The sequence below is a fragment of the Rhagoletis zephyria genome, unplaced genomic scaffold (assembly GCF_001687245.7).
Source record: "Rhagoletis zephyria isolate East Lansing unplaced genomic scaffold, Rhagoletis_zephyria_1.1 Rzeph_scaffold_00148, whole genome shotgun sequence".
Lineage (NCBI taxonomy): Eukaryota > Metazoa > Arthropoda > Insecta > Diptera > Tephritidae > Rhagoletis > Rhagoletis zephyria.
The window spans coordinates 385311-402779 of NW_016157232.1; the positions used below are offsets into that span (position 1 = coordinate 385311).

Genomic DNA, 17469 nt, shown 5'->3' on the forward strand with positions numbered 1-17469 from the left:
CACATTAAACAACTGTCTAAATCTACGTTATTTTTTATAAATAAGGCCGTAAACATTTCCTTACATCGTCAAATTCCATATTCTATTTTTACTCTTTCAATTTCACTGACCAGCGCCGCAAACGATATCAACTAGTAGGCTAACAACCAGAATTGAAATTTTATACGCAAGTATTTACCGTACTACAAGTATACGGAGAGTAGATTTGCCACTCCCTTTTGGCAGCAGCAAATATCTCGCGTACGCGATGAGAGAAAGTAGAGTACGTACTTTGGTGGAGTAATAGCTAGTACGTCAAGTATTTACTCTCTCAACGCCAAGTAGGGTATGTATGCGGAAAAATAGTAACAATGTGTTGGGAGTAGAGTACAATGCAAGAAGTACTTATTGAACGAAATGCGGCAAATACACTTGCGCTGGACTCTAGTATATACATCAATTGAGAGAATAAGTATAGTAAGTGACCTATATTCCGCCATATAAGAAAGATTTCGTCTACAAAACAAAAATAAGAATATTTTGGTACTCACTGAAAAGATTACAACTTTATCAGCTCCAAAAAAATATGTGCGTCCACTTCGGTAATAATTTTTTCATTTCCTGAATTTTCTTACTTAAAACAATGACGGAGAAAGGAGTGCAGTTAAAAAAAAAATCTTTAAACAAGTTATTGAGCCTTAAAAATACTCAGCTTTCGTTGCACGAACAATTTCATTTTTCACTTATTGCTTACTATGACTTTTAGATACCGTTATGTTTATATGTAGCCAAATTTGTTCATACAAAAATTTATTGAAAAATTACAAACAAAAAATTTAATTAAATTACCCTAGCTTTCACATTGGACCACTGTGCATCGGGAAGGCGAAAGCCTACAAAGCCATGGGACCCGACGTAATATGCATGTTGGTGCTGAAAAATTTGGGTCCTGCGGGAGAAGTATACCTAACGGAGGTCCTCAACCTGTCAATGGCCACTCTCACCATTCTAGACATCTGGAAGATGTGGACTGCTCAAACCGAGGAAAACAGCCAACAAAGGAGAGTCTTATCGTCCGATAACACCCTTTTTCCGGTAGCGAAGACACTAGACTTGCTACTCCCGTATTTTACGAACGACCTGACCCCAGCGAAGCATCAGCACCGTTTCCGTAAAGTGCACAGCAAAACAACAGCACTTAACGCCATAAACACTCAGATAACACGTGGCCTAAACAGCGTTGCGAAAGCTTTCGCTGGAATATCGTCACTTTACCCTAAAAAAAAATCGTCATTTCGGCCAAAAAATCTTACAATTTTTGTTTATTGTGTTTTTTTAACAAAACAAAAAATACAAAGGAACTACATACAATGAGTCGTATGCATAAAAACTAAGCAATTGCGTTTTCTTAAAATTGCATACCTTTAACTTAATTTTATTTGAACAAATTGAGTAAAAGGTTTGAAATTATTAAGAAAAAGCATTTGCTCAGGTTTTATGCATACGGCCCAATAAATATGACCACGTATTACAAAGCCAAATGGAACCCACATGCATATGGCTTAATAAAAGTGGATTTGCAATTGTTAACGACAATTTAAAATTACAATATAAAACACATCTGCTTATAAATAGTTGAACTTCACTGGTTTGAAGTTTTTGAAGATTTTGATCCAGTTTTCACACCGAACTTGGTTGATGTTGTAGCGGCTACTAAGCTCCGCTCGGGTCGGTTCATCCGTCAACGTTGTCGTCCATTTCAGCTACGGCGAGGCCCAGGAAGTGTGCGACTTCCAAAGAGTCTGTCCATAGGGACAGGGGCGTCAGCTGATTGGGTTCTCAGGGCATGTGAAGAGGTGCCGGGAGTCATGAGAGGTTGTTTAATAAACCTCTGGACTTCGTCCGTCCGTTCGTAAAGAAGCCTCCTGACGTGCCTTGGTGAGGGCTCTTCCGCGAGCAGCTGTCCGCTGGGATGGCCACGTCTGTGGCTCCCCGCAAGGAACTGCTTGCAGAGCATTATGTTATGCTCCTTGACTGGGAGCATCTGGGCCTCGTCATGTAGGTGGTCATCGGGCATCCGGTCGCTGTTCGTAATGCCGTGTTTTGCCGGTCTGTAGCTTCATCCACTGCGTCCTGCTAGTCCCCGGCGACCACAAGGGCGCTGCATAGTTTAGAACCGGCTGGCCAATTGTCTTGTATGTTGCCAACAACGTTTCTTTATCTTTGCCCAAGTGCTGCCGGCCAGCGACTTGGGGACATTGTTGCGGCTCTGTACTTTGCTGACATTTACAGTTGTATGCGCCGAGAAGGAGAGCAGACTGTCGAAGGTAACTCCGAGGATTTTCGGGTTATTCACCGTCGGTATTGTTACGCCATCGACGTGAATACCCAGTTGCAGTCTGACCTCCTTCGCCCAGGTGGTGAATAGGGTTGCCGAGGATTTCGCAGGGGATAGGGAAAGCCTCCTTGCAGTGAAGAAGCGAGAAAGTTCGGCGAGATAACCGTTTACTTTCGAGCACAAGTCATCAATTCCATTCCCAGACGCCATGATCGAACAATCGTCAGCATAGGAGACAATATTAACACCCTGTGGTGGTTGAGGAAGATTTGAATGTAATAATTAAACAGTAGTGGGGACAGGACACAACCCTGTGGTACCCCCTGTTTAATTTAACGTGACTTGCTAGTTTTGTCTCTGAAAAATACTGACGAGTGTCGACCACTAAGGTAATTCGCCGACCACCGTTTGAGTCCCTGTGAGGAGGCCTCTATATCTTCTAGTAGCGTTGAATGACTGACAGTGTCGAACGCGTTGGACAGGTCCAACGCTACTAGAATAGTTCTCTCAAAGGGGCGGTTTCCACGGTTAAGACCACGAGTTATCTCAGTGTTTATGGCGTTAAGTGCTGTCGTTGTGCTATGCACTTTACGGAACCCATGCTGATGCTTCCCTAGGGTCTGGTGGTTCGTAAAATACGGGAGCAGCAGGGCCTCGAGTGTCTTTGCTACCGGGGAAAGGAGGGTTATCGGGCGATACGACTCTCCTTTGTTGGCTGGTTTCCCCGGTTTGAGCAGTGGGACCACTCTCCCCATTTTCCAGATGTCTGGAATGACGAGAGTGGCCATAGACAGGTTGAAGACCTCCGTTAGGTATGCTACTCCCGCAGGACCCAAATTTTTCAGCATCAACATGTATATTCCGTCGGGTCCAATGGCTTTGGAGGCTTTCGCCTTCCCGATGGCTACCCTTACCTCACCGCTGGTGAAAACAAGAGGCGCACTGGGTTTTGGAATTTTGTGCACCTTCTGGTCACTCGACGTTTGGCTTTTTCCACCGGAGGTCGCAGAATGAACTGCCGGCTAAAATAGCTCGCGCATCGCTCCGGGTCAGACGAAGCATGGTCACCAAAGTCTAGAACAGCCGCTTCAGCAGGAAAGTTCGGACGTGGATCCTTAATACCTCCTGCTGGGATGAAACGAGCTGCAGCAGCGGTGACAACCCTGCGGAACTTACGTTCACCTACATGAACGTCGGTTGGTATGGGCAGTGCAGTGAAGGCGACCTCAGTAACATCCGCGAAGCCTTTCCAGTCAGCTTTGGAAAAGTTGACATAGGTCCGGTGATCCACGGAAGCAAAGTCGGCAGGTTTATCAATCGAGATGATTATGGGCAGATGAGCTGATGCTAGGGTCAACATAGGTCGCCATGATGCGCTGCACATAGGGGCATTTATCAGATTTATCCGGCCAAATTTATTTTTATGAATATTTCTACTCGAAATGTTTAGAAAAGACGTGTTTTGACATATAGAATTGTAAATGTTTAAAATCAAGTAAACATTAACAGAGTTGCGACCTGTTAAAAAATGTTGTTCAATTAGTTAAATGAATTGCTGCAATATGGGTATCAATGGAAATGGGTTTAAAAAGGCTTTATCTCTAAGGAACCTCCCAGGGTTTAAAAAATCAAATTCAATTAATGCGGCAGTGTTACTCTTTTATGAAAGAGTATTACGTTCTACCCAAAAATTTTGCCGAACAATATTTTGACAATCAGCAGCACAGCAGGGGCCCACATAGTCACTCGTCGAATCTCGAGTGTTGCGAAGTCCTGAGCACGCCGAGGCAGGAGTTGCACTTGACTAATGTCACGCTACGGTATATTCTGGACTGACAAACAGAGCGGATTGTCGGGGGGACTAGGAGTTGCCGGCGGCGGTGTGCGGGTGCTATTGTGTTTGTTTGTGTGTCTATTGTTGTTGTGTTACGGTGTGGGTGTGTTGATTGTGTGCTGCCCGCGCAGGTGGTGGTTTGCCGTGGAGGCGGTCCGGTTCGCACAGCATGGAGTTTGTATGCAGTCGTCTCTGGCATACGCAGCAGGTGTAAATTTCTGTCCCTGGTTTAGACTCTATACCAGCCCTGAGCAGAAGGGTACGGAGCAGATGTAGCTCTAGAATCTAGCAACGTTTGANGTGCGGGTGCTATTGTGTTTGTTTGTGTGTCTATTGTTGTTGTGTTACGGTGTGGGTGTGTTGATTGTGTGCTGCCCGCGCAGGTGGTGGTTTGCCGTGGAGGCAGTCCGGTTCGCACAGCATGGAGTTTGTATGCAGTCGTCTCTGGCATACGCAGCAGGTGTAAATTTCTGTCCCTGGTTTAGACTCTATACCAGCCCTGAGCAGAAGGGTACGGAGCAGATGTAGCTCTAGAATCTAGCAACGTTTGATGGATTTCGCCGACCTAAACGGGGTTAGATCGTCGAAACAACAGCCCTTGGTCGGGTAAAACCCGAGTCATTCCGGTACGTAGAACCGGGTGTCGTGGGAATGACCGAACTTGGTACTCGGTGTTGGGTAATTTTTACCAATGTATTTCGTTTGTGTAAAATTATTTTATTATCGGTGTACCGGTTAGCGAATTATCGCGAAGGAGGCTTAATAATTTTTCTGATAGTTGGTAAACTGCAATCAGCTGTTCGATATTTAATCAATTTTATATCCGCCTGCTGAAATAAGTAAAATTTCTTAAGTTTTCTGGTACAATTTTTTTTTTTTTTTTTTAGGACAAAAGCTATGAATTCGCTGTTGATAAACACAGTTTGTCATACTAACAAAAGAAGACTGAAAAGGACGCTCGCAGTTGATAAAATTACGGAGTGTCGACCAGCAATTTACCAAACCTACCAAAATGGATGTGAAGACCCTTAGTGTAAGATTAGCATTTATTAACTGATAGATAATTTTGACTGAACGAATTCCCTCTTCTACTTTTCTGTCTCTTTCAAATCAGTTGAAGTGTTCACACTCGGTCCAAATAGTGTCTTAAAATGTAGACGTCTACATTTTGCCACACTCAAAGGTATGGTTTTTACGCTTCTACATTTTGCAACCTCGCAGCAGGGTTGCATTATGGCAATACCAATCAAATTTGTTTAGTTTATTGCGGACAGTTTACATATTTGCATTGGATTTGAGCGCAATGGCGGATGAAAACAAAAAAATCAAGGAAAAGAAAGATCAAATATTAGCAATTGGTAATTAAGTTAAACAATTAAAAATTTTCAGAACCAAAATCGAAAAGCGGCATATAAAAAATGGACGCAAAGAAGAAATGTCTGGCAACACCCGTAAAGTTTTGCGGGACTATTCTAATAGCGTAGGATCTGTCAAAGGCGTTTGACACCGGCAATCACTGCACTCTGCTAGAAGATATTGAGGCCTCCTCTCTCCCACAGAGGTTCGAACGATGGTCGGTGAATTATCTAAGTGGTCGACACTCGTCAGTATTGTTTAGAGACAAATCGAACAAACCTAGAAACATAAAACAGGGGGTTCCACAGGGTGGTGTCCTTTCCCCATTACTGTTTAACTATCATATTCCAAAGCTCCCTCAACCTCCAGAGGGAGTCTCAATTGTCTTCTACGCTGACGATTGTTCGATAATGGCGTCTGGGAATGGAATTGATGACTTGTACTCGAAAGTAAACGGGTATCTCTCCGAGCTTTCTTGCTTTTTCACTGCTAGGAGCCTAATCCTCTCCCCTACAAAATCCTCTGTGACCTTATTCACCCCTGGACGAAGGAGGTCAGACTACCGCTGGGTATTCACGCTGGTGGCACACCAATTCCGACGGTAAACAACACCAAAGTATTCGGAGTAACCTTCGACAGCCTGCTTTCCTTCTCTGCGCACGCAATCCCAATTTTCAATAAAGTACAGAGCCGCAACAAGGTCCTCAAGTCGCTACGGCAGTAGTTGGGGCAAAGACAAATAAACGTTGCTGGCAACATACAAGGCAATCGGCCGGCCGGTTCAAAACTAAATTGCACCAGTATGTACGCCGGAGACTAGTTGGACGCAGTGGACGAAGCTACAGACTTTTCTTTTGATGTCGCCTGAGGACCACCTACACAGTGAGGCCCAAGTGCTCCCCGTAAGGTAGCACAACAAATTGCTCTGTAAGCAGTTTCTGGTGGGGTGCCACAGAAGTGAACACCCTAACAGGCTACTGCTAGAGGAGGAGCCCCCGCCCAGACACGTCGGGCCCTATTCGAGTACAAGGGCGCAGTCCAGATATACGTAGACCAACCACTGCACCCGCCGACGTACAACGACATTCATAGGGAGTCAGTCACCACCTACCACGACTCCCGGCCTGTGAATGCCGTGGTTGGAGCACAATCACCACCTGTAGAAGAGACGGAGCTTCAACTGCCAAAAGAGACCCGCGTAACCTGGCTCAATTACGGTCGGGATATTGTAGCCGCCTCAACAGCTATCTGTCCATACTCGACCCCAATATCCCCAATGAGTGCCCGGCATGTGGAGACTCCCGCACGACACCAACCACCTCTTCACATTCCAGCTCAACCCGACTCAACTGACACCCTCTCCCTCTGTTCCGACCCTATTGAAAAATCCCGTTTCCTGGGCTTGACGACAATGATAGTAGTGCCGCTACAACAACAACGAGCTAGCTTGGGATGCAAGCGTACCTGCATGCCGCCTCGCCGGATACAAATATGCTGCTACATAACATGTTGTTCGTAATTTTCTTGGAAACCACAAAGCCTAAAACTAGGAGGAGTAGGTCAGCAACCTTTTAACAGACTACAAGAATATGGGATGCAATATTTCGCTCATGATAAACTTCTTACACTCCCATTTAAATTTTTTCATGAAAATTTGGGGGTCGTTAGCGACGAAGACGGCGAGCGGTTCCATCAGGATATATCTACCATAGAAAAATGGAACCAGGCAAATTGAGGACAAAAGAGATGTACCTGAAGCTATATATTCCCGGAAATCCTAAATAAAATTAAGATTTTTCATTATTCTTCATTAAATACACTTTTCAATCGTATTTCATTAGATTTTACTTAAACGCTTTTGCAAAAAGGGTGACTGAACAAAATAATTCACAATGTGGATTTGTTACAGGTAAGTTGTAGATACAAAATAACCCTTTCAATTTCATTTAACTATTATTAACGACATTTGTGTGCATCAGATTTATTTTTGTATAAACCATATATGTAGATAAATCAAAGTTTCAAACTTTGTGCAAAAGTAGGGAAAATTCATAAAATTTCAATAAATTTGACCGAAATTTCAAACTAAGGATATTTAGAAAAAATCTGGGATGCAGTCGTGTAGCACATTCGATTTTTGACTTAAATCATACAGACCTATTAACTTAAGACTGATTTGGTAGTAAAATATGCGCTATTCGTCAACCGCTCTCCGGGCGAACAACAATAGAACTTCGCAAAGGACAGCGGTAGTTGGCGAAGTTTTCATGTGTCGAGCAAAATCGACAACCTGTTGCAGTACCCAAATGTTGATATGCTAAGCTACATTTCAATGTACTTTTTATTACCTGAGACTTATAAATGGCATACGTTTCTTTTTCATTGTTTAAAGCTGAGCGGAAGTCTCCCATACATGACTGAGTTCTTGCAACTAAATGATAACTAACTGCGACGTGCATAGACTTATCTCCAAAGTACTTCAAATTTAACTCCAGCGCGTGTTCAATAAATCGTAATGATAACTCGTACTCTCCAACAGCATGTAAAATCAAGCTGATATTGCTCTGAAATAATAGAGAAATTATTGAAATAAAAATTTTTCCAAACATTATGATCATACATCTATGAGTGCAACTTCTGGGTGGTCTTCACCGCATATTAAAGCCAATAAATATCTAGCACGGTAAAGTAGTTTTAGGGATGCACCAATTTGTCCATTAGCAAAACAATACAATGACAAGTGCGTCTAAAGAAAAAGATCAAAATAAATATTTGCTTTGGGGTTTTCTTTTTGCCTTTCTTACGTATTCTAGTACGGTACATGGATGATCGATTCCGTTCACACGTTCACTCATTATAACTGAGCGTTGTTGTATAGCCAAGGCCTCTTGTGGATCTCCCAATAAATAGCTTAGTCGAGCTAACATCCGTAAGCACGAGCCATTTTCGGAATGCATTGCACCGAACACATTGTTTAAAAGATTAAGCGCCTCACTAATAAGTTCATAACCTTCTTTGAAAAGTCCCTGTTGTATTTTCGACTGGCCAGTGGTATAAAAATTGTAAGCATCCGATGCACGTGGACTTATATGTTTAACAATTGGAAATACATTCAGTACATCCTCTTCGTTGAATGTTGACTTGTTTCGTAACTCAAAATTGTACTCTCGCAGCAACACTTGAATTCCAACTTTTAGGCAGAAAGATCTTAAAACAGCTACTCGATGAAAACCATAAATTTCAACTGCTGTTTCAATTGAGTCACATCTGAGATCATAATCCCAATAGCATTTAGCTTCTTTTTTAATTTGCATCCAAAGTGACTTTGGGGTCATTAAAAGAAATTCACTCTGATTGGAACTTAACGCATTTTTGTTTCCAAGGGCATTTACATGGGATATTAAAACAGCATTTTTGCTATATTTTTTACTTTTACCACGTCTATTTGATTTATTTGCGTCACTTGTATTGCTTGTCACATATACAGGTCCCGATGATAAAAAACAGTTCAAAAAATGACTAATGGCATTCGCCAAGTGCATAACATCTGTGCCTTGCATATATGTGTAGTAAATATGCTTCGTAGCTCGTACTATTAGCTCAACAACGGCTATTCTATGTAAATATTCCATCCGAGGCATTTTTTCTAGCATATCTATTACTTTACCAAGATATCTTAAAAACATCAATCATGGGGAAAGTTAAACAAACAAATATATCAGCGGTACTCACCTCACGTTAATGCCATGACTATGTAAAGCTTCGGTTAAACTTGTGCCATCCATTGGTGGTGATGTGTGATTCATATGTTCTTTTATAAAGGCCGGTATTTGCTTTTTAACCAAAAATTCGGCCGCTTCTTGGATAAGTTTTTTTTGCTTAGAAATTGAATTGCAGTGATTTGGGTCATCAAAATGACGTATTCCGGGTGAAAATACATCGGGGTTGAAACGAAAATCAAACTCTTGTTCTTTTAATGAACCAACAGCGGCACAGGCATGTCTCACAACATCTGCTGCCTGGTTCTCATCAGCAGTAGCCACATTATTTTGCGCTTCTTTAATTGCATCCAGAGTATGTACCATAACATCAGTTGTATTGTTTTCCAAATTATCTGACTTCTGATTTTCGTTTGCTTGGTCCGATAATTTATTTTCATTACTTTTTAATTCATTGTTATTTTCAGACGATGCCTTTTGTGAATTAAAATTCTGTAAGTGCTGTGCAGCACTACGTATAAAAGTAACGTAACGATCTTCGATAAATGCCTCAAGTAGCTCCTGACGTAAACAAGATAATTTATGCTTGTGCTCTATAGGGAATCCTAGAACTTGGAGCTCTGGGCTGATTTGGATATCATCCAAAACTAAAAAATTCACATCGGGTGGAAACGTACGAAGCAGATCAAGAATATAATGTCTCCCATCATTGCCGATAATACCTTTACATTCAACAGAAGAGCACAACTCTACTGGCTCATTGCGTTCATTTAACACTGAATGGGGCATAATCTTTAAATGTTTACCAGCCTTCCGAAGCAATTCTAAATATTTAGGATGGCTAAGGACTGTCTTTCCAAAATCAATTGAACCATAAACAACCGATTGTTCCTGTTCCCTTTCTAAAATACCTGGTATAATCGATTGCGCTGTTACTCGAAAACCGCGATAATCTACAACTACTGTTCCCAACGTATACAGTCCTTCTACGTCTACGGCACTGTAAACGCGTACACCATGGAGATCGTTTCTAGGAGCAACGAAAGCGGCTACATCACCGCCGAAATCCTTATAATGGTCTCTCACATCGAAACCCAGCGAGAAAAAAATGTTATTCCAAATAAACATCTGCATTTTTGAGTCCTCTCCTGGATTTATAGCCAAAACATTACCATCTATAACTGCCATCGCACCACGTGTAGCTGCAATTACAAAGTCTCCATGCACTTTAAAAATAGCACGTTCTCGCAACAATCGCTCTGTTAGTGTTTTGCGAGGCAATTCACGAGTGGTTTGTAACTCCTCGTTCCAGTCACGGGTCTGTCCAGGTATATGCTCTTCATACCTACAAAAAATTATTAGTAACGTATACCTTTATATTTACCAAATTGATTACCCTAGCTTCGAAGAGAATGCATCTTCTGCTCGAATCGCGTCAATTGTGTGTTCTAATTGTGGTGCGGTCCATTGATACACTTGGTAAGGCGTAGCAACACGTTCGAAGGCATGGCGCAATGTGCGCTTCTTTTGCATCTGTTGAAATGCGCGTTTAAAAGATGGGGAAATTTGCGATAAAAGCTCTATTAACGAATGGCTTAAGTGACTGGGGTTATCTGGTTTAGGATTAAAAGTTTCGTCCGTAGATTGGTTTATGTAGAATCCTTTAGGACATGCTGAAATATGAAATCGCTTCTCTTCCATGGTTACAACATATAAGTACATTAAGTCTCCATGCAATTTACGCGGCCCTGGTGGAGGATTCCAAGCAGAACTTGTCAAAATCTTCAGTGCTTGAGGGACTTTTGAATTTTTTATTCCAGGTTGTAATGGAGTAAGAGGGGCTTCTTTAACACCGGGCATCACATAGTCTGGTGGTGTGCAATCCACTGAATCTGATCGAGTTTTTTTCTTTTCGAGTAGATCTCCTTGCGTGATGGTATGTAAAAATGTGAGAGAATTGCATTCAAGCCCATTATAAGCGTCAGAGGGGTCCATACTTTTTAATAAATCACGAACGTGTCGCACATGAATACGAGCTTCGCGCATAGTGTATGGCTCCTCGATAACTTTTATGGTAGACCCGTGTTTTAAACCTTCAATTGTTTTTAATTCAGCAAAATTATCTAAAGTCACGCCATCCAACTGTAAAGAAAAACAGGTACGATGACAAGTATCTTCTCGATCCATTAGTAGTTGATGTATCTCTTGCACTAATTCCATACTAGATAATTGTACAGAAAGCATTTCAGTACCCGGGCTCTGAATATGTATCGTTATACCAACATCATGAAGCGTTTCTAAATCTATAGACTCTGACGAATGGGAAGATTCTTCGCCGTCAATTATCTCATTCTGGACATTTTCTGGGGTTTGGTGTGTCTTGTTATCATTTTTTAAATCTCTTAACACTTCAGAATTCTGATTCACCTCACGCCCTTCATCACTTCCTTTCATGTTGAAATATAAAATGAAATGGTAATTATTTTATAGCTACTTTTTAAAACAAACATCCAAACATAAACATAAAAACAGACATACATATGCAGTGACGCAAGTAAGTCACCACGTGCTTTTTTTTAATATTCACAATGTTTTTAAAAATAATTTTTTTGTTATTTTTCTATAAAAATATATTTAAAAAAGTTGCAAGCTTTACAGTGATTCAAACAAGTGACCAAAATATTAAATATTCCGAATGTTTTTCAAGTAAAATTTTTTTTTATTTTTCTATAGAAATATTGTCCACGCTTTGACCAAAAATATATTTCTCAGTCCCATAGAATTTGTGTTGATAACTTTGGAATTATCTAATTTTGGCAAGTCATTATAATCAATTTAAAAGATTGAAAATGAAAAACGTGGAGCGCATGCAATACAAAACATTACATTTAATTGGCAATACAGTCATCGACTAGCTATTAACGTGCTCGGACGTGTATACAAGTGCTATCGTCACACTGATCCAATAAACAAAATAAGCTAAAAACCACAGTGCTTCTCCACACAGTGGTTAGTCTATTCCTTGTTACACTTTCGTAGCAATAACAATTAAACTAGTTCAGTGTTCGATCAAGAACCGTTTGTGCCTAAAAAAATGCCACCAACACCTGATCGGCCGGACAAAACAACAAACCGTTTTTCAATACTAAGTGAAATGGACACATACGACACACACACATCCCCTACACTTCAACAAAAACAAACAACACCCAGCCAAACAAAAGACCTAACAACGAATTAAACTTTCCCCGTTTGTAATAAAAAGGGGTATTGATGCGATATCAACCCGAATAGACAGCATTAAACAGCTTAAAGACGGTTAACTACTGGTTTTGGCCCGCAACCCTAAAATAGCTGAAAAATTTTAAAAAACGAACTCGCTTCTAACATTTACCCTATCACAGTCAAGCTGCAAGACAACCTCAATACAGTGAAAAGTAACATGTACGCCCCATGTCGCAACTTCGTAAAGGAAAATGAAATTGTCCAAGAGCTAAAAAGTCAGGGAGTGACGAGTACCCCCCACCGGAAAAATCGCTGTAAACTTTGACAGTACCAGCTTCCAAAATCACTAGATGTGGCTTGGTACAAAGTAACAGTGTCTCCCTACTACCCGAACCCCATGCGTTGCAGAAATTGCCAACTCCTAGGTCATACCAAAACCAGATGCTCTAATCCATGCACCTGTGAAGGATGCAATTCGCCGCCCATTCTCCAGTTGAATGCACACGCAAACAATGTGCGAACTGTAGTGAAAATCATTCCTCCTCTGACAAAGACTGCCACAGCTACAAGTAAACAACAAAAGACATTTTAAAAATTAAAACAATAGAAAAATGCTCTATGGGGGAAGCGCGTCAAAAATATAATGAAAAACACACCCATACACAAAAATCAAAAATATCATACTCTAACATCACCAACCCAACTTTTAACAAACCAAGCACAACAAATACACCAAATACATCAACATCCGCAACATACAAGCGCCCAGCTTCATCAACAAAAGCTAATATAAATAAAATAGCAAAAACTCAAAAGCACATACAGTATTGGCCAATACAATAGCACCCCCATTTCAAAGTGATATTGTTTGCCACTCATGTTTATTTATTTATTTTTAAGAATTTTCAATTAAAATACAGTTCATTCTCTCACAAAACTCACATAAACTCAAATTTAAAACTTTTTTAAAGACCGCAACAAAGTGCAACAAATTTTCACCCAAAATTTCAAACTTTTTTGTCAGAAACGGTAGAATTTTTTTGAATGCACAGTTTTATAGCCCATTCAATTTTCATCTAATAATGTGCAAGTTTCAAGGGGCTAAAAATTNAAAAAAAAAAATTCTAAAAAATCAACGGTAATCTTTAGCGACTTGAAACTTCCACATTATTGGACAAAATTGAATGCGCTATAAAACTGTGTACTCAAAAAAATTCTAGAGCTTCTGAGAAAAAAGTTTGAAATTTAAGGGAAAGTTTGTTGCACTTTTTTGCGGTCTTTTAAAAAGTTTAAAACATTGGTTTATATGGGTTTTGTTAGAGAATGAACTGTATTTTAATTGAAAATTCTTAAAAACAAATAATTAAAGATAAGTGGCAAACAATATCGCCTTGAAAGGGGGGTGCTATAGATGTGTCCAATACTGTATATACAAAATTATAACCGACAACAACTCTACTGCGGAAAATCCATCCGCTCAAATTACTCAATTTTCAAACGAAAATGTAACTCAAATAAGAAAAAACTACCAACTGTTTAATCCTTCTCATGAAGACTCGCCTCCCCACTCTAGCAAAACGCAAAACCACCTCGCAAACCAACACTACTGCATTTCCACTCAGCCAAATAACACAACTATTAAACGGAAGCAGCTATTTCATGTCAGCCTCTGATTCTTAAGAGCCTAAACTATAAAAAAAAACAAAGTACATTAGCAAATCAAACATACTTACTCAAATATTTCACATACATTCACAAATGATTTATTTATGTAAAGTCATTCATTTAGTGATTTATTTATGTAGTCATTCGTAACATCCAAGAATATCATTGTTTTATTCAGAGTATTCAGCATATTGTATTTAATTGTGGATAAAATTCGTTATAACTCAAAGAAAAGACACAGAAATTCACGCAGTTATAAATAAAAATTCTTTTAATACTGAGTCGACATTAACATCCAGACTGCGAAGACTATATTGAGAAAAGGTAGCCCATTGTGTTCTCATTCTCTGCCCATGCCCGCACATACATGATGATATTCATTGAGCTATTTTGCAAAATTATAACTTAATAGGGGAGGGAAGGGTATTGTGGACCTCACAAGGAAAAATTTTTGTAGAAAAAACGGAAATCTGAATTGTTGCTCATTTTTAATGGACAAAAATAGAAACAAATTTTGGTAAAGCAATGTGAAAGCTGTTTTTGATAGACCTTTTGTGCCGATTACGAATCCGCAAGAAACAAATTTCAATCAGCTCATATTGTTTTTTTTTCAATATTTTAGAAGCTCTAGCAAAGAGACAAAACAGATAGAGCCTTGACGTGGTGGTCACTTTGTTATTTGTTATATACTTTANATATTTTAGAAGCTCTAGCAAAGAGACAAAACAGATAGAGCCTTGACGTGATGGTCACTTTGTTATTTGTTATATACTTTAATTCAACAATTTTTATGAGCTCAAGGCCGTTTTCAGTGAAAACTTATTGTGGAAAAGCAACAATAATTTGAAAAAATGGTAGAAGTGATAGCTATTTCGGAAATCACCACATTTCCTCATCAGACTTCTTTCAGTAGGATTCGAACCGACGATCACCACTGACTCAGCCAGTTGCCTACGCACTGTGCTAAGTTTGTCTTGTTAATTCTTGTTGCTTATTTTCCACTATTTCACTTTGCTAAGCCAACTACAATCAAGCGCAGCTATTCCGCTGCAATTCACTTGATCATGTGGTTGTTGGTTTTGTTGGTTTTTGTTAATATTTCTATTATTAGAATGTTTAACTTTTTAGGTGTGCTCGTCCTTAAGTTATTTGTTTTTGTTATTTGTATGGCCTTGTTATAAATAATAATTGTTATAAAGGCCATAAAAATAACAAAAACAAATATACTTTAATTTGTTTTTATTTTATTTTAGAAATAAATAAGATAAAATAAAACTTTTAAATATACCACGCTTTTATAAATGGACTAAAAATTAGAAAATAATGGGACTCATGCATAAAAAGTGAGCTTAAGCTCCGACTCGATTTTCAGTACAAATTCTTGAGCTTTAACTCACTTGATTAGTGCGAAAATTGAGTCTGAGCTTAAGCTCACTTATTATGCATAAGGCCCAATATTTCTCAGTCCCATAGAATTTGTTTTGATAACTTTTGATTTTGAAATTTTAGCAAAAGGCATTATAAACAATTTATGAGATTGAAAACGAAAAACGTGGAGCGCATGCAATACAAAGCATTAGATTTAATTGGCAATAGACAAAGTACATAACATAGACCTTAAATTTCTACAGAGAAAGTACAAATTTGGGACCGATTTTAAGCGGTCGTTATTCATATACCCACATACATACATATATTACTCTTCATATCAATTCAGGTCTATTACATGCGCCCCACGCTTTTCATTTTCAATCTCATAAATTGTGTATAATGACCTTTGCTAAAATTTCAAAATCAAAAGCTATCAAACCAAATTCTATGGGACTGAGAAATATTATTTTCTAATTAGTTCATTTATAAAAGCGTGGTATATTAAAAAGTTTTTTTTTATTTTATTTATTTTCTGCTTTTTAGTCTTGTCAGCATAAAGTTTTTCAAGAGATATTAAAATAATTAAACTTCCAGTGAAAAGAGAACAAAAGACTATGCAAGCAAAATGTTTGCTCACGTTTACAGCCCGATTCTGTGCACTTGATAAATTGAAAACCTTTATAATTTGTCAATTTTTTATTATTTATCAAGAATTGGTATTCTAGCACAGAAATCAAAAGCTCTTTTCTTGATAAATTATCAAGATTGAAAATGCTATTGACAAACTGAAATTTCATGTGAAATGTATAAATTTTGTATGTTAATAAATTTGTTGCTAACAATTAAATACTCCATGTGCCGCCAATTGAACCTGCGACACACGGAATCATAGTCGACATCTTTACCTACTCGGCTACGGCAGTCAAAAGCTTTTTTGCTTTTAAATTCATATTTTTCATATGTGACAATGAAATCAGTTCCACTCATGTGGACATCGTAGAGCTTTTTTTTTTATAAGTATTGACACAGAATGCGAAGGGAGCTTTTACTTGATAAAAACCTTGATAAAATTTCTTTATAACAAATTTATCAAGAAAACACAGAATTGGACCATACATACATATAGGTATGTACATTAGGGTGGTCCAAAAATGGATGTGAAAAAGTAAAGTCGGAATTTTTATACTCTCACTCCCAAGGATTGTTCTATACCGAAAAAAAATATATCCCTATTTTTTATTTTGAAATCAAAAAATATTTGGAGGTCGCGCAAAGCGCCCAAAGTTTTCCATGTATTTATATGGGGAAAAAACACCTTTTTGTAGAAATGGTATATAATTCTTAAGAATCAATATTTTTTTGCTATCGGAAAACTCTGTCTGCAGGAGATTCCCAATAATAATACCCAATTGTTTATTTAACCATTTTTTTATCGCAACTATAATTTATAGGTCCGCCAAAAACCCACAAAAACCTTGAAAAATGCAATGGGCGGACCAAGAAAAAATCGTTAGTATTAAAAAATGGTTAAATAAACAATTCGGTATTATTATTGAAAGTCTTCTGAAGAGAACCAGATTTTTCCGATCGAAAAGTATTGATTTTAAAGAAATCTATACCATTTCTACGAAAAGTTGTTCTTTCCCCATACAAAAATACGTGGAAAACTTTCAGCGCTTTGAGCGACCTCTAAATATTTTTTTATTTCAAAATACAAAAAAATAGGGGTACACTTTTTTCGATATAGGACAATCCTAGGGAGTGCGAGCATTACAATTCCGACTTTACTGTTTTTGGACCACCCTAATGTGCATACATACCATGGGCGGTTGAAAAAAGCACGTGCACCATGAAATGTCTGCAACTGAACTTAAATCATTGCAAGGCGGCACAAGAGCTTCTAGAACAGACGGCAAGAGAGAGAAGACATTAAATTTTAGTAGGTAAAACTGCAAACCGCAAGACGCTAGAAAATCGCGTTG

At 38.9% G+C, this 17469-nt stretch overlaps 1 protein-coding gene across 1 annotated transcript in view; it reads right to left on the reverse strand.

Moving 5' to 3' along the window:
* The window catches only part of clu (clustered mitochondria protein homolog), a 65756-nt gene that overhangs the window by 17832 nt on the left and 30455 nt on the right, over positions 1–17469 (reverse strand). Inside the window, exons 2-6 of the mRNA XM_017639040.1 lie at positions 10623–11673; positions 9240–10571; positions 8312–9182; positions 8128–8253; positions 7856–8071 (exon numbers count right to left, since the gene is read on the reverse strand). Coding sequence (XP_017494529.1) covers positions 7856–8071; positions 8128–8253; positions 8312–9182; positions 9240–10571; positions 10623–11673 — 3596 coding nt within the window. The remainder of the gene's footprint in view (positions 1–7855; positions 8072–8127; positions 8254–8311; positions 9183–9239; positions 10572–10622; positions 11674–17469) is intronic.